This window comes from Astatotilapia calliptera, chromosome 9, assembly GCF_964374335.1.
Source record: "Astatotilapia calliptera chromosome 9, fAstCal68.1, whole genome shotgun sequence".
In the NCBI taxonomy this organism is placed as follows: Eukaryota; Metazoa; Chordata; class Actinopteri; order Cichliformes; family Cichlidae; genus Astatotilapia; species Astatotilapia calliptera.
In genome coordinates this window covers 35312561-35330003 of record NC_137430.1, presented here as the reverse complement: position 1 = coordinate 35330003, position 17443 = coordinate 35312561, and the positions used below count along the sequence as shown (strand labels likewise).

The 17443-nt window shown below is 47.7% G+C and overlaps 2 protein-coding genes across 10 annotated transcripts in view; both read left to right on the top strand.

Annotated features, from left to right (window-relative positions):
• LOC113029555 (receptor-type tyrosine-protein phosphatase mu-like) overlaps nt 1-17443 on the top strand; it is a 224660-nt gene that overhangs the window by 201406 nt on the left and 5811 nt on the right. For all 9 annotated transcript variants that reach the window (XM_080306872.1, XM_080306870.1, XM_080306868.1 and 6 more), the window contains 7 exons: nt 6442-6596; nt 6736-6871; nt 7430-7579; nt 8286-8459; nt 9273-9404; nt 9554-9679; nt 11787-11950. In XM_080306872.1, coding sequence (XP_080162998.1) covers nt 6442-6596; nt 6736-6871; nt 7430-7579; nt 8286-8459; nt 9273-9404; nt 9554-9679; nt 11787-11950 — 1037 coding nt within the window. The remainder of the gene's footprint in view (nt 1-6441; nt 6597-6735; nt 6872-7429; nt 7580-8285; nt 8460-9272; nt 9405-9553; nt 9680-11786; nt 11951-17443) is intronic.
• The window catches only part of LOC145431207 (uncharacterized), a 382620-nt gene continuing 365746 nt past the window's right edge, over nt 570-17443 (top strand). The window contains exon 1 of the mRNA XM_080306882.1: nt 570-3685. Within this exon, the coding sequence (XP_080163008.1) occupies nt 728-3223 (2496 nt within the window). The 5' untranslated portion in view covers nt 570-727 and the 3' untranslated portion in view covers nt 3224-3685. The remainder of the gene's footprint in view (nt 3686-17443) is intronic.

Here is a 17443-nt window from a genome sequence, read left to right as displayed (position 1 = left end):
TCCTGAAGTCCACTGTCATCTCTACAGTTTTAAGAGTGTTCAGCTCCAGATTGTGCTGACTGCACCAGCGTACCAGCCGCTCAACTTCCTGCCGGTATGCAGACTCATCACCATCCTGAATGAGGCCAATGACAGTGGTGTCATCTGCAAACTTTAGGAGTTTGACAGCCAAGTTCTTGGAGGTGCAGTCGTTAGTGTAGAGGGAGAAGATGGCGCCGGTGAGGTTGGCTGCCGTCACGACTGCTCCGACCACTTTTTCTTTGTCTTTGTTTTTTAAGTTAGTTTTCAGCGTTTCTAAATCGGCAAAATCATCACCATTGGGTACATTAGGTATGACAGTGACACTCTTGTTTCTATTGGTATACAATGTACTCACAATTCGAAGTTTTTAACTCCGGATCCGAGCTGGCCAAGTGAGATCTTGAGGGAGAACAAAGGGAAGCGGCGGCGGCCTAGAGAGACGCGAGCCGGCGTCAGGAACAGGCTGAGAGCTCGTGCACACCGCACACTTCTGCCTAGCATCCTGCTCGCCAGCGTCCAGTCACTGGCGAGCATCCTGCTCGCCAGCGTCCAGTCACTGGAGAACAAGCTTGACGACCTCAGGGCCAGGGTAAAGTTCCAGAGAGACATTCGGGACTGCAATCTCCTCTGCTTCACCGAGACATGGCTGAACCCAGCGGTGCCGGACCACGCCATCCAGCCGGCCGAGTTCTTCTCGGTTCACCGCATGGACAGGACACGGGACTCGGGGAAGTCAAGGGGAGGCGGCGTGTGTTTAATGGTGAACAACAACTGGTGCAACAGTGCGAACGTTGTTCCTCTCACACGCTCCTGCACACCAAATCTGGAACTACTGTCCATCATGTGCCGTCCTTTTTATCTACCTCGGGAATTTACATCGGTCATTGTAAGTGCCGTTTATATTCCACCACAAGCGGACACGGTCACCGCCTTATGCGAGCTGCATGAGGCACTCACACAGCACCAGACACAACACCGGGACGCTGCGCTTATTGTGACGGGGGACTTTAATAGCGCCAACCTCAAACGCGCAGCGCCGAACTTTTATCAACACATCACCTGCCCCACCAGGGGTGAAAGGACACTGGACCACTGCTACACTACGGTCAAGGACGGCTACAAGGCACAATCCTGCCCTCCGTTTGGCAAATCTGATCACGCCGCCATCTTCCTCATGCCAAAATACAAACAAAGGCTGAAACAGGAAGTTCCGGTTCAGAGGAAGGTCGCGCGCTGGACGGATCAATCGGTGGCCACGTTACAGGACGCACTCGATGACGCAGACTGGGGCATGTTCAGAAACAGCTCCGACGATGACGTCAACGTGTTTACGGAAGCGGTTGTGGGATTCATCAGGAAACTAGCGGATGATACCGTGGAGACAAAGACTATCACAACGTTTCCCAACCAGAAGCCGTGGGTGGATAAAACCATCCGCGACGCTCTGAGATCCCGCACCGCTGCCTACAACACGGGACTCATGACGGGGGACATGGACCCGTACAAAGCCGCGTCATATAACGTGCGGAGGGCGGTGAAAGAGGCGAAGCAGCGCTACGGGAGGAAACTAGAGTCACAACTCCAACAGAGTGACTCTAGGAGCCTGTGGCGGGGACTAAGGACAATAACGGACTATAAAGCACCAACAACCGGTATGACGAACGCGGCCGTGACTCTGGCAGACGAGCTGAACACTTTCTATGCTCGCTTCGAGGCTGCAGCTAAGGACTCCAACAATGCTAGTGTTAGCGGCGCTAACGGCTGCAGACAGGAAGATACTGCCAGCACCGGAAACGTGCTCGTCATCTCCGAGCATGAAGTAAGGAGAGCCTTCAAGAGAGTGAACACCAGGAAAGCAGCAGGACCAGACGGCATCCCAGGTCGTATCCTAAGAGACTGCGCATACCAGCTAGCTCCTGTGTTCACTGAGATATTCAACATCTCTTTATCTCAGTCGGTGATCCCCACATGCTTCAAAGAGTCCATCATTGTTCCTGTCCCGAAGAAACCCCACCCTGCTTCTCTCAATGACTATCGCCCTGTAGCCCTCACCTCAGTAGTGATGAAGTGCTTTGAACGCCTGGTCAGAGACTTCATCATTTCTTCACTACCAGACACACTGGACCCACTACAGTTCGCTTACCGTCCAAATCGTTCCACAGACGATGCCATCTCTCATCTCCTCCACACATCACTCACTCACTTGGACACTAGAAGGGGGAATTATGTTAAAATGCTCTTCATAGACTACAGCTCTGCATTTAACACCATAATTCCCTCCACACTCACCACCAAGCTGGAGCATCTGGGACTCAGCTCATCTATGTGTCAGTGGATCTCCAACTTCCTAACTGGCAGACCACAGGCAGTAAGGATGGGCGGACATGTCTCAGCCTCCACCACTCTCAGCACTGGAGCCCCCCAGGGGTGTGTTCTGAGCCCCCTGCTGTACTCTTTGTACACATATGACTGTGTGGCCACTACCAGCTCCACCACCATCATCAAGTTTGCTGACGACACCGTCGTGGTGGGCCTGATCTCTGATAACAACGAGACGGCCTACCTGAAGGAGATTAGGAATCTGGAGAACTGGTGCCAGAGGAACAACCTCCTTCTAAACGTCAGTAAGACAAAGGAGCTGATAGTGGACTTCAGCACTAAGCAGGAGAGGAACTACCAGACCCCCGTCATCAACGAGTGCCCAGTGGAGAGAGTGGACAGCTTCAAATACCTCGGAGTTCACATCACGCAGGACCTGTCATGGTCCTGTCACATCAACACCGTGGTGAAAAAGGCCCGACAGCGTCTCTACCACCTCAGACGCTTGAGAGACTTCCAACTGCCCTCCAAGGTGCTCAGGAACTTTTACTCGTGCACCATAGAGAGCATCCTGGCGGGAAACATCTTAACCTGGTTCGGGAACAGCACCATGCAGGACAGACGAGCTCTACAGAGGGTTGTGCGGTCAGCTGAGCGCACCATCCGCTCCGAGCTCCCTGACCTGCACTCAATCTACAGCAGGCGGTGCTGGACCAAGGCCAGGAAGATGGTGAAGGACCTCAGCCATCCCAACAACAGACTGTTCTCTTTGTTGAGGTCAGGAAAGCGATTCCGCTCCCTGAAGACCAACACAGAGAGACTGAGGAGGAGCTTCTTCCCGCAGGCGATACGGTCTCTCAATCACACCACCACACAGTACTGACCCACACATATGGTTCTTACACACACTGGACTTTCTGGACATTGTTTCACTTCATTACTTAAATCACTTTAAGCATATTTGCACTGCACAAGACATAATGTGGATCGCACAACACTGGTCACTATATTCTTTATTTCCAGTTAATACTTGTACAGCTGCTGTTATTGTGTATATATTTATTTAGATTTCTTCATACATTCTTATACAGTTCTATATTGTGTATTTTGTTGTACAGTTATTTCATTTTTAACCTTAATTTATATTTTATTCCTTCCTAGTTAAATTTACCCTTTTTAATTTTTCATATTTATTTCCTATCTTATTCATAGCCTTTTCCTTTTTTGTTTTCTTTAGGTCACGAGCAGTTGTCCAAGCATTTCACTACATATCGTACTGTGTATGACTGTGTACGTGACAAATAAAATTTGAATTTGAATTTGAATTTGAATTTGAATTTGAACAGTAGTGGTGAGAGAACACATCCTTGAGAGGCACCAATACTGAGGGACCGAGAGGTGATCTCCCCCAGCCTCACTTGTTGCTTTCTGTCTGTCAGGAAGCTGGTGATCCACTGACAGGTAGCTGGTGACACGCTGAGCTGGGAGAGTTTGGAGGAGAGAAGTTCAGGCACGATGGTGTTAAAAGCCAAACTAAAGTCCACAAACAGGACCCTGGCATAAGTTCCCGGGCGGTCAAGGTGTTGCAGGATTTAATGCAGCCCCATGTTCACTGCATCATCCACCAAACTGTTTGCCCGGTAGGCAAACTGCAGAGGGTCCAGCAGGTGGCCTGTAATGTCTTTCAGATGGGCTAACACCAGTCGTTCGAAGGATTTCATGACCACAGACGTCAAGGCGACAGGTCTGTAGTCATTCAGTCCTGTGATGATGGGTTTCTTGGGAACAGGGATGATGGTGGAGCGTTTGAAGCAGGAGGGAACTTCACACAGCTCCAGGGATCTGTTGAAGATGCGAGTAAAGATGGGAGCCAGCTGTTCAGCACAGGTTTTGAGGCAGGAGGGTGAGACGCCGTCTGGTCCAGGGGCTTTCCTGGGCTTCTGTTTCTGGAATAGTCGGCTCACATCCTGAGTGTATATTCTTAGTTTCAGGGAGGAGGAAAGGGGGTGAGAGGTGTGGTGGAGGTCGTTGAGTCTGAATTGGAGAGGGTGGTGGTGGTCGTTGAATCTGGATTGGAGAGGGTGGTGGTGGTCGTTGAATCTGGATTGGGGAGGGTGGTGGTGGTCATTGGGTCTGGATTGGGGAGGGTGGTGGTGGTCGTTGAATCTAGATTGGAGAGGGTGGTGGTGGTCATTGGGTCTGGATTGGGGAGGGTGGTGGTGGTCGTTGAATCTAGATTGGGGAGGGTGGTGGTGGTGGTCGTTGGGTCTGGATTGGGGAGGGTGGGGGTGAAGGGGGGAGAGGTGGAAGGTGTGTTGGGGGTCAATGTCTGAAGCAATGTCCCTGGGGAGGGGAGGGTGGGGCGTGGGAGTCTGTCCGTCTCAAACTTTCAGTAGAAAGTGTTTAACTCGTTGGCCAGGTCTTTGTTTGCTTCAACAGTGGGTGGGGGGCGTCTGTAGCTGGTGATTTCCTGCAGGCCCCTCCACACTGACGCTGGGTCGTTGGCTGAGAGCCGTTCTTCCAGCTTCTGGGAGTAGATCCTTTTAGCTGCTTTGATCTCCTTGGTCAGTGTGTTCCTGGCTTGCTTGTACAGGGCCCTGTCACCACTTCTGTAGGCGTCCTCCTTGGCCTTGCGAAGATGTTGGAGTTTAGGAGTGAACCATGGTTTATTGTTGTTGTATGTGCAAAAGGTCTTTGTTGGCACACACACGTCTTCACAGAAACTGATGTATGATGTCACAGTGTCCGTCAGCTCATCCAGGTTCTCAGATGCAGCTTCAAAAACAGTCCAATCAGTGCAGTCGAAACAGTCCTGCAGTTCCTGCTTTGCTGCGTTAGTCCACTTCATCACAGTTTTGACTACAGGCTTGGCACGTTTGAGTTTTTGCCTATAAACTGGAATAAGATGGACCAGGCAGTGATCAGAATGTCCCAAAGCTGCCCGGGGCACAGAGCGATAGGCATCTTTTAGAGTGGTGTAGCAGTGATCCAGTATGATGTTGTCCCTGGTGGGGCAGTCTATATGCTGTCTGTATTTAGGGAGTTCGTGGTTTAGGTTTGCTCTGTTAAAATCCCCAAGAATAATTGTAAAGGAATCCAGGAATGTCCTCTCCAGGGTAGTAATCTGGTCAGCCAGCTCGCACAGTGCGTTGTTCGCGTTGGCCTGTGGAGGGATGTAAACTCCGACCACCATGAAGGAAGAAAACTCCCGCGGTGAATAAAAAGGTTTACAGTTGATGAAAAAACTTTCCAAGTGTGGGCTGCAGTGTTTCTGTAACACTGTGACATCAGTACACCAACCTTCGTTGATGCAGAAGCAGACTCCACCACCCTTTGTTTTCCCTGACAGCTCCATTTCGCAGTCCGCCCAGTGAAGCCCGGCAGATTTAAGACAGCGTCTGGGATATGCTCACTGAGCCAGGTTTCAGTGAAGCAGAGGGCAGCAGAGCGTGCAAAGTCCTTGTTAGTCCAGTTTAAGAGAAGTAATTCATTGACTTTGTTTGGAAGGGAGCGGAGATTTGGGAGGTGAATGGAGGAGAGTCCCGTGCGGAATCCTCGCCAACATAGTTTCACCAGCGCACCAGCGTGAGTCCCCCGTCTACGTCTCCTCCAGGAGCCACAGAGAGCTGCTGCGCCTCCAACTAAAATCTCCAAAAAACTTTCCGGGTTTGTGAAAAATGAGAACTATTGTGAGATGACTGCCTGATGTTTAGCAGTTGATCTCTGGGGAAAGTGATGTGGTTCGAGTGATCAAAAGTGCAGAAAATAAACAAAAACAAAAAAAGTGCGAGAGAGCGCAGTACCGAGGCTGCCATCTGCAGCGCCATCTTGAAAGTGCACAGGTGTGTGAGTAATCAGAAGCTGTGTTTCTATGGATGCTTCATGCATGTGTCAGTGGGGGCCCAGTTTATCAGTGTTTATTATGAATGTATTTGGGACTGACGTGGTCAGTGAAGGTATTCTGATGTCACCGCCAGCAACTGAAGGACTTAAAGCTAAAATATCTTTATGTTACACCTGTGCACACAGAGGTGTAACACACACACAGACATGTACACACACCTGTGCACTGACCTGACCTCCGCTCTCTGTCTGTGTCAGAGGGGTGTGGCAGAGATCAGGGAGATCCGTCAGTTTCATTTCACCGGTTGGCCTGATCACGGCGTCCCGCTTCATGCCACCGGGCTGCTCGGCTTCATCCGCCGCGTCAAGGCCAAAACCCCACCCACCGCCGGTCCCACTGTGGTCCACTGCAGGTACGACTTTTACTGTCATTACTAGTAACAAAGAAACTTCATCACTGCTGACGTGACTGTGTGTGTGTGTGTGTGTGTGTGTGTGTGTGTGTGTGTGTGTGTGTGTGTGTGTGTGTGTGTGTGTGTGTGTGTGTGTCAGTGCGGGGGCGGGACGTACAGGATGCTTCATCGTGATCGACATCATGCTGGACATGGCGGAGAGAGAGGGCGTGGTTGACATCTACAATTGTGTCCGCGAGCTGAGAGCACGAAGGGTTAACATGGTCCAGACTGAGGTACACACACACTCACTCACTCACAAACACACACACACACACACACACACACACACACACACACACACACACACACACACACTCACTCACTCACTCACAAACACACACACACACACACACACACACACACACACACACACACACACACACACACACACACACACACACATTCACACAGTGAAATACCTTCTACCTGTGTGCAGGTGTTCTGACCTGCAGGTAAACACTGTTTTACGTGATCACTAATAACTTAATGTTTCAAACTGCACGTGCTCAGTTACTCAGCTTCATTCATGATCAAAGTTTCATCGATCATTCCTCATTGTCTCCGACTCGTCCTCACATCTTCATCGCTGACTGACAGGAAATGACAGAAATGAACGCCGCGATGACCTTCTCTAACTTTGAATGTCACTCGCCTGTTCTCCAGCCGCCGTGCGCTGACATTAATCTTTTATGAAGTGACATTTCAGCAGCCGACGTCCCGTCAGTCAGAGCTGGGGAGGAGGAGGAGGAGCTTATTTAAACAGTGTCTGACCACCTTCCTCTGTCTACCAGGAGCAGTACGTCTTCATCCACGATGCCATCTTGGAGGCGTGTCTGTGCGGTGACACAGCGATTCCAGCCAGTCAGCTGCGGTCGGTTTATTATGAGATGAACCGATTGGATCCTCAGACCAACTCGAGTCAGATCAAAGAGGAGTTCAGGGTAACGTGACGACCATGTTAATATTCTTCACGCTTCGTTTAGAGCACGAACCTGCCAGCGTCCATGAAATAATCAAACCACATCACAGCTCTGAGTGATGACATCATTGCACCGCAGTTTCAAAATAAAAGTCAGAAATTCATATTATACAGTCTAAATATCGAGCCCGGTTCTGTCTGAGGTTTCTTCCTGTTAAAAGGAGTTTTTCCTTCCCACTGTCGCCAAAGTGCTGCTCACAGGGGGTCATATGACTGTTCTCTCTGTGTCGCTGTAGCGTCTTTACTTTAAATGGATACGTTATTGATCCCACATCGGACGCTTTTGTGTTACAGCAGCATGACAGCGAGTAAAAATACACAACAATAAACGACACGGTTAAAATAAAAGTGCCACAGACACCCAGTAACAAACTGGTAACAAACTGGTGACACAACACACTTACGCTGTATGAATAAAACTTAAAAATCAAACAAAAACAAACAACGAGATTAAAACTTGAAGACATTTTAAAAAATGAAGACAAAAATTAAATCACTAATTAAATGATTACAAATAACAAAATTAATGTTAACAAAAATTAAACAAAATCAATGAAAATAATAATGTTCCGAAGTCTGAGAAAGTAAAAATATGACATGAGATCAACTCATTAGGTTAGAAAGAAGGTGTCAGGTGTGTGTCCTGTTACATGTGTGTGCGCGCACAGACGCTGAACATGGTGACGCCGACTCTGCGAGTGGAGGACTGCAGCATCGCTCTGCTGCCCAGAAACCATGAGAAGAACCGCTGCATGGACGTGCTGCCTCCAGACCGCTGCCTGCCCTTCCTCATCACCATCGACGGGGAGAGCTCCAACTACATCAACGCTGCGCTCATGGATGTACGTGACACACACACACACACACACAGTGGGTTTGATGAATGTGACTGCAGATTCGCAGCTTTGATTCGAAGCTTTTGTTCCACAATAAGTGAAGCAGATTAAAGATGGGGAGCTGATCCGATATCTTTTCACTGGATCTCTCAGTTTGGCCCAAAGAGATGTGAGTGCAGGTGAAGGAGAACATTAGGCTGAAAAGTAAACCAATCAGAAACTCTGAGAGCGACCAGCCCAGCCGTCAGATTCTTTGTTTAGCAAACAGCACAGAGGACTGAAGCGGAGAACACTCAGTCGCTCTGCCATCGTGCTGTCCTGCTGCAGCGGCTTTCTCGCTGAGCGCAGATCATTCATGAATTCTGTGTGAAGTCCTTCAGGTGAGCTTGTTGCCCTGTTATGGAGATGTGTTGGATTCTGTGTTATACTTGGAGCCTGTCATTTGGTGGCGATAGTGAGTGGAGGACTTCTCTTCTAAGCTAACATTAGCAAGTGCTGCTCGGTGTCGATGCAGCAGAGGCTTTAACACCGAGTGTTAGGGCACTCGGAGCACAAGCGTCACTGCCTCCGAGTCAGTTACACCCACATCAGACCTGCCTGAGGCAGCCAGACAGCTGTCGCTATAGAAACTCCAGGAAAGTGTTTAAAATATCAAAGTTAACGCTAAGGTTCAAAGAAGGAAGCACGCGTTCAGAAATCTGCTGAAAACACTGACGTCGGAAATCCTGAGCACGGCTGTGTACAACAGTGACATCCACCCTGCTGTGTCTGCTTGTGTGACATCACTTCCTGCTGTCTGACTGACCTCGTGTCATGCAGAGCTACAAGCAGCCGTCGGCGTTCATCGTTACCCAGCATCCTTTGCCCAACACGGTGAAGGACTTCTGGCGCCTGGTCCTCGACTACCACTGCACATCCATTGTCATGCTGAATGATGTCGACCCCGCACAGGTGAAGCTCCACCCACACACACACTCAAAGATTTTCAGATATATTAGAACAGGTGGGTGATGATGACATCATAGCACAGGTGCTTTGGTAAGGGCGGTGTAAAACTCATGAGCTGATCAATAACTTCCCTTTGTGTATGTGTGTGTTAGCTGTGCCCTCAGTACTGGCCAGAGAACGGTCTCCATCGCCTCGGCTCGCTGCAGGTGGAGTTCGTGTCCGCTGACCTGGAGGAGGACGTGATCAGCCGAATCTTCAGGATCTACAACACAGCCAGGGTGCGCTTTTAGATTACTGTTACTTACCCGTAAATATGCTGCGTTACTAAACCGTGATTTTGTTTGTGAGAGTGTCTCATGACAATGACGTGAGCGCGTGCGACGTCCGTGGTAGCAACAGACGTGTGCAGATCAACAATGGATAATATGGAGTGTTGGAGGGAGTATGACCATGCAGCATTTAAAGCTTGGAAGTAATCACATTACTTTAAGTCTGATTCTGTAAAAAGTGACAGAAACATTAGCGCCTGCTGTAAACTCTGCGTGGGAAGAAAACTTCTTTCTACAGCGAAAAATTAAACTTCAAATCTGATCAAGCACCGAGCACGCTGCCACGTTTTTTAAAAATCCCGTCCACACGTAACCACAAAAACGCGCTAGGAAGATGCCAAAGCAACAGGTGGCGATATATTCCTAACCGTGTAGAAATGTTGGCCAATCAGAAGTCTAGAAGCCTCGGTGGGAAAGAGTGAACAAAGATGGCGCATAGAAGCAGAACCGAGTCCTGTGTGTGGAAGGACAGTAACTGTGTGTGTAGGCGCACACCTTTGACGCTGCGTTTTCTCCGTTTTCCTCGTCCACATGTAAACGCAAAAACTGGGTTTTCAAAAATCTCCACCCTGGCAGGAGTTTTTAAAAATCTCAGTTTTCAGTGACTGAAAACGCAGTTTACGTGTGGACGAAAGGTGCAAACGCATAGAAAAATTTGCGTTTTCAAAAATACCCGGGTGGATGTAGCCTTAGTTTGTTTCCTGTAAAAACCTGGCTGCCCTTCACTCTGTAGGTATCAGTAGGTTGGAATGTCAAATAAAATACACTGAAATTTGATTTATTAAATTGATTTAATGTAAGTAACAAACTTGAGCCAAACTCAAGTCCAGCCAGGTTTACACCCAGGCTGCTCTTGTGCTTACATTTGGTCTCAGCCACTTTGCCACGCTCGCCTTGATCTTCACCAGGAGCGACATATGCGTTGGGTTGTTGACATGCTGGAAGACAAAGTGATGACTCCGACCTAGTTTAGCCTGACTGCTTCAGGTCTTCATTCACATATCCTTCTTTCTTCATGGATCCACCCACCTCGATGAAATTCCCAGGTCCAGACGCAGTGAAGCATGCCCACAGCATAATACTGCCACCACCGTGCTTCACTGTGGGGCCGCTGTCCTTTGGGTCGTAGCCTCCGTCTTCTTTCTCAGTCCGTCCCTGTGCAGGGTTCTATTGGCCGTCTTCTTTGAGACTAGGATTCCTGACTCGGCTGAGTCATCCATTAGTGTCTCTGCCGTGCTGGAGCCCTGAGAGAACCACCATCGTGGCCGTGGTCCTGTCAGGGCGATGGCTGTTCTCTCACTCTCCCCTGCCGTGGTGGCTGTTCGCCATCGTTAGAACCACCTCGCCTCTACGTGACGTCTCTGTGGATGTGTAATTACCTTTGTCTTCAGATCCTGACGGAGTAAAACTGCATCACCCTACACTGTTTGGTTTTGCCCTCACATATTCAGGGCGCGTTTGATTTCTGTGTAATAAAGCTGAGCTGCGCCTGTGTTTGATCCAAGCCTCCGCTCTCTCTCTCCTGCTGCACCAGATTTAGCTCAGGATGTGTTTGATTTAAGCCTCCTCACCTCCCCATCGGGCTGAGTTTGAGTGCGGCTGTGATTCAGGGCCTCGTTTCCTCCATGCGTCTCAACAAATATCGGCTGTGTTTGATCCGCGCTCCCGTCTCCACCCGCCTCGCTGTGGCAGCTTGATTTTGGTGTTTGAGTTAAAGCTCTCTCCTGCTGTCTGCTCACAGGAACCTGTCTTTGCTTTCTTTCCTGTCTCAATAAGCTTCCTAATATCTTTCCTTTCCTCTCATTTCCTTCCATCTACATTATATATCTTCCTTTCCTCTCTCCTGTTCTTTCCTTTCTTCTTTACTCCTAAAATGTATTTCTTTTGACTTCCTTTCCCTTTCTCCCTTCACAGTTTCCTTACTTCCTTTCTCCTTAGTGTTTAGTTTAGAGGTACACTTGGTTCATGTTTCTGTTCTTCTGGGGAAGTGTTTGATTATACATTGGTTGTTTGGGGCGAGCTTGTTTTGACTGCCTGGTTCTCCCTGTGTCTCCAGCCGCAGGACGGGTACCGCATGGTGCAGCAGTTCCAGTTCCTGGGCTGGCCGATGTACCGCGACACGCCCGTCTCCAAGCGCTCCTTCCTCAAGCTCGTGCACCAGGTGGACAAATGGCAGGAGGAGTACGACGGCGGCGAGGGACGCACCGTCGTCCACTGCCTGTAAGAGTACACACAACACTGCACGCAGCACTGCAGAAAGTACTACACAGTGTACTACACACAGTACTGCAGACAGTACTACACAAACTACTACAAAAGTACACTGTCTTATAATACACACAGTACTACACACAATACTACATAAAGTACATTGTCTTTTAATAAACACAGTACTAAAGACATTACCCTTTAAGAGTACCACACAGTATTACATGCAGTACTACACAAGAAAACTGTGTTTTCATTACTTTACTGCAAGAGTATCACTGTTTCTTACACAGGAAATACACACAGTACTGCAGAGAGTACTGCAGTATCAGTAGTTATAAAGTTTGTGTTTGTGTGGTGTTTTGTCTCCATCTAGTGGTCACAACATAAACTGCTTTCATTCTCATCTATGTAACCCCTGACTCCACTCTCCTCTCCTTCCTGCACTGCATGCTGGGAGTGTGAGTGAATGGGTGTGTGAAGGTGTTTGGTGAGTGTGTGGAGCTGCTGAGTGAGTTTGGGACGTTTGGACTGTTTTTTCCAGAAAACTTTATGGGTGGTTAAAAGGTAAGGCAAGTTTATTTCATTGTGTTGTGTGAAGTGAAGAGTTTTAGTTAATTCGCCAGTTTTACCTTGAGCAATGGCGTCCCTCCCTAGTGAGGGGCCCCCCCCAACAGTACACCGTGGAGCAGGCTCTGCTAGCTTTTGGTGAACAGGTGGGCCATGAGAACACAACTTGCGGCTCTCGGATGAACAAGGCTGTGGTTACCTTTCTCCGTGAGGAGCGGTTGGTTCACCTGTTAGTTGAAAGGGGGATCATTTTGGATGATTTGTTGTGGCTGTTTCACCACTGTTTGCGGTGACCCGCGTAGATGGCGTTTATCCCCAATGAGCTACTTGAAAAGGAACTGACCTGCTTTGGAAAGTTTGCTAGCGGGTTCAGTGTTGTTCGTCTTGGCTGCAAAGATGCCAGACTGCAGCACATTCAGTCACTATGAAGGCAGGCCTTCATGTACTTGAACGATCCTTCACAGACACTGGAAGTGTCGTTTAAAGTGAGATACGAAAACGGCTTGTATACTGTTTATGCAAGCGCAGTTAGCATGAAGTGCATGTTGGCCATAAACGCTCATCCTGCCCTCATAAAGAGCACGAAGTGCGCAATGACACAGGTAAACAGCAGGGCCATGCTAGTGAAGCAAGTGAGCGTGCCGTAGATGTCGGTACGAGAGAACAGCCCGCTAGTAGCGGTGTGGACGAACAGCCAGCTACGAGCTGCTAGCGGCGCTGGGTGACAGAATGGAGATCGCAGCCAGTGCTCCACAGGCCGGATGGAAGTGATGACAGACAGGACAGGAAAACTGTGGAGGAAAATCAGGACAGAGGCAACGACAAGTGAGGTAGGAAATGAAAATGTAATTTCAGGTTCTTTGAGCGCGGAAAATGAGGAAGAAGACTTGTTTGAAGATGATTCCCTGTCACGATGCTCTGACATTGTTTCACAAGATGAACATCAGCAGTCGTATTCCTTAGAAGATATAAATCGCTTTTTGGATAAGACATTTAGCAGGCAGTCTGTGGAAGTCAGAGTTTTTTCCAGATGTCGATCAATTTATAAACTCTGTTCTAAAGATAAGGAGAGTTGTTGGCTATGAACAGTTGAGCAAACAGAAAAGATGCCGCCTGAAAAAGATCCTGACTGTGTTGAGGAGGGAAAAACAAGGAAAAACTCATTTAAAACCACAGTAAAATGTTCGGAGTATTAAGGGTGTCTTTTTTTTTTTTTTTTTGGAAGGGTCTCACTGTCTTTTCCCTCTTTCTCTTCTTCCTCTTCTCTCTGTCTTTATGGCAGGCTTGAGAGTGGGTACGCTTAACAGTAATGGGGGAAGAGTCAGAGAAAGGCGAGCAGTTTTGGTGGAACAGCTGGAACAAAAACATTGATGTGGTTTTTTTAGTAGTACTGTAGATAATGAGACAGAATGGGGAATGAGTTGGAGTGGGCAGGTATTTTTAAGTTATGGCACTAACCTCAGTGCAGGTGTAGCAATTTTATTTTCTAGGCACCTTCAGCTGTCACATGTCTCCGTATGTGAGGTAGAGCAGGGAAGGGCACAGGTAGTACAAGCAACCATCAAGGGAACACCTTTTGCTTTATGAATGTATGCGCCCACAACTCAGCTGCAGGTCGTGTGAGGTTATTTCGTAAAATTAATTATAAATTATCACAAATACATAGTGGTTCAATAGTGGTGGTGGGAGGGGACTGGAATTGCACAACCCACCCTTCAGTTGACAGAAACACAGGAGAGCCTCACCCACCTTCGGGCTCACTTTTATCCACAATCTTTCTGACTGATGTGTGGAGAAGGCTCCATCCCACAACTAGAGAATACACATATGTGAACGTTTCTGAGGGCAATGTGAAGGCAGTGTTACAAGATAAATATATATTGTTAGTGCCTATTTTCTGATTATATTGTTTTATGTATTTTAATAATAAAGGCTTGTAAAGCAAAGCCAGTTTTGACTCATAAACCAAGTGCTCAGCCAAACTGAAAAACAGGAAGTTTAGTGCAGAGCTGCAGAGGCATATTAATAAAATACAGGAAACCAGACAGAAAAAGTGGAACTAGTAACACAGAAGGGGTTGTTTGTATCGAGGCTGTGTGTGACGTGTAAAGGACCAAAATAACACCTATATGAGACACATTTTTGGCTTCTAATGTCAGAGATTCTGCAACTGGCTTTGGGCTGTGCGGGGCTCTCTCTTCCAGAAGATGATTGAATAAAGAATTATAAATGTTTTGACCACTCTGAGTCGGGTTTTCTCTCTTCTACCATGGGGATCAAAGAATCGGGTTTAATAGCTATCAATCAGACGTATAATAATAGACTAGTTAAGGCAGAAATTTCACCTGTTGGTTTTTCTGATCATCATTTAGTGACTGTAGATATTTCCTTATTGATGCACTCTAACATTTGTTCACCAACATGCTTTAACATGCAGCTGATTCATGACAAAGAGTTCTGTCGAGCTTTTTCTGACTTCTGGTGTCACTGGAAACAAAGGAAAAATTACTTTTGCAATTTGGCTGAATGGTAGGAGGTGGGGAAAACGCAGATTAAGCTTTTTTGTCAACAATACACGTCACATCCAACGGCCACTGTTAAAGACTGCTTTGAGGACTTAGAACGAGAGCTCAAGATGCTAGAGGATAAGATCATAAGTGGGACAGATAATGCAAATAGTACCTGGGACGGTAGGAGGAAGGCTTTAGGCAAGTTTCTCCACAAAAGAGCAAAAGGTGCTCTTATAAGAACTCGGATTTCTACTGTTGAATAGATGCCCCAACCAGATTTTTCTTCAAGCTGGAGAAAAGGGTTTGCGAGTCACACCACGTGATGCACTTAAGGCTTCCAAATGGGAAGGTGACATCTGACCCAGTAGAAATGAGGAAGCTTGCCATTGACTTTTATGCCAGCCTCTTTAGTTCTGACACGTGTGACCCTGAATGTGTGACGAGGATGCTGGAGGGGCTGCCACGGCTGTATGAGGCTGAATCGGCTGTGTTGGAGTCTGCTATCTCTTTTGAGGAGATGTCTTCAGCGGTTCAACAACTCAACGGTGGTCGGTCATCAGGAGTTGATGGGCTTCCTGCGGAATTTTACCAGGAATTCTGGTCGCTGCTAGGAGAGGACATTCATGAGGTTTTCACATTCTGTGTGACCACTGGGATCTTGCCAACAAGTTGCACGAGGGCAGTTTTGACTTTACTGCCAAAGAAAGGGGACCTGGGCTCGCTCAAACATTGGAGGCCTGTCTCTTTGCTTTGTACGGACTACAAGATTCTTGCAAAATGTCTTTCTAACAGGTTGAAGACCTGTATCGACATGATTGTTGATGTGGATCAAGCATACTGTGTCCCTGAAAGAACTATTATGGACAACTTGTTTTTAATTAGGACATTATTGATCTGGCTCAGAGACTTGGATGTGGGGTTTTTTATCTCTGGATCAAGAAAAAGCTTCTGATAGAGTTGATCACCGCTATTTGTTTAAAACTTTGGAAGCTTTTGGGTTTGGGAACATTTTCATTTCTTGGATCAAATTGTTGTACTCAAACACTGCTGTCATGTTAAAGGTGGGGGGAGGGTTAAGTCGGCCTGTTCCAGCTCAGAGGGGCATAGGGCAGGGATGCCCTCTTTCTGGTATGTTGTATACGCTGGCCATTGAACCCCTTTTACACCATCTTAGACAGGGACTCTCAGGTTTTACCTTTGACGAAGCAAGAAGCACAGTAAAATTGTCCGCTTATGCTGATGATGTTACGGTTTTTATAACCATATTAAAACACTCAGACTGACACTGGACTTATATGAGCAGGCATCCGCAAAGGTTAACTGGTCAAAGTGTGAAGGTTTCATGTTGGGAGGGTGGGTTGATAAAGAGGAGCCGGTGTTACCGGCAGAGTTACAGTGGAACAGGGAGGGACTGAAGTGTTTGGGAGTGTTTTTGGGAACTGATGCTTTTCAGGGGAAGAACTGGGAGGGTGTTGTTGAAAACATTACTGCCCGGTTGTCTCGATGGACTTGGGTCTGGCCACCATTGTCCTACAGGGGGAGGACTTTGGTTGTTAACAACTTGGCTGCTTCTGTACTCTGGCACCGTGCCACTGTTTTTGAACCTCCGGCCTCTCTTATCAAGGAGATACAAAAAAGACTGGTAAATTTCTTCTGGGGAGGGCTTCACTGGACCAGGTCTGCTGTGCTGTCTCTATCTGTGTCAGAGGGGGGTCAGAGTTTGATTGACCTTCACAGCCGTATCACAGCGTTTCGTCTTCAGACAGCACAACAGTATCTTTATCAAAAACAACAACCACCCTGGTTCAACACTGTATCTATGCTGCTTCACAGAATAAAGGACCTTGCATATGACAAGCACCTGTTTCTCATAGACCTGACTGGCATGGACCTTTTGCAGACCTCTGCTTTTTACCAGTCTGTTTTGACTGCTTGGAAGACCGAGAACAGTCTCTCTGTACTTTAAAAACAATTTGATGGTGATGTTGGTGAGGAGCCTCTTTTTTACAATCCCTTGATACCAAGTAGAAAGCTCAGCACTGCTAGTGTATAAATGCTGGTCTAACCAAGCTGGCAGGCCTGAGGACAGCAGGGCAGTGATGGATCTAAGAACAGGGAACCACTGTCTTTTCTGTCTAACTGAGGAAACACTGCAGCACCTGTGGCTTGGCTGTCCAAGGCTATCTGGCCTTTTTTCATCGCTGCAGCAGTGGCTTTGTGGCCTTGGAAGAGTCTCTTTATCCTGGGTCCGAGGTACTCTGCAGTGGAGCGTAGGAAGGTTTGCTTGATTAATTTTTTAATAGGTCATGCTAAGATGAGTATATGGCATTCAAGGAGGAACAAAATGAAGGGAACAGGATCTGTTCATTTAGAGATTATGTTTAAAGGGTTAGTAGGTGCACGTTTGAAAGTAGAATTTGTTTAT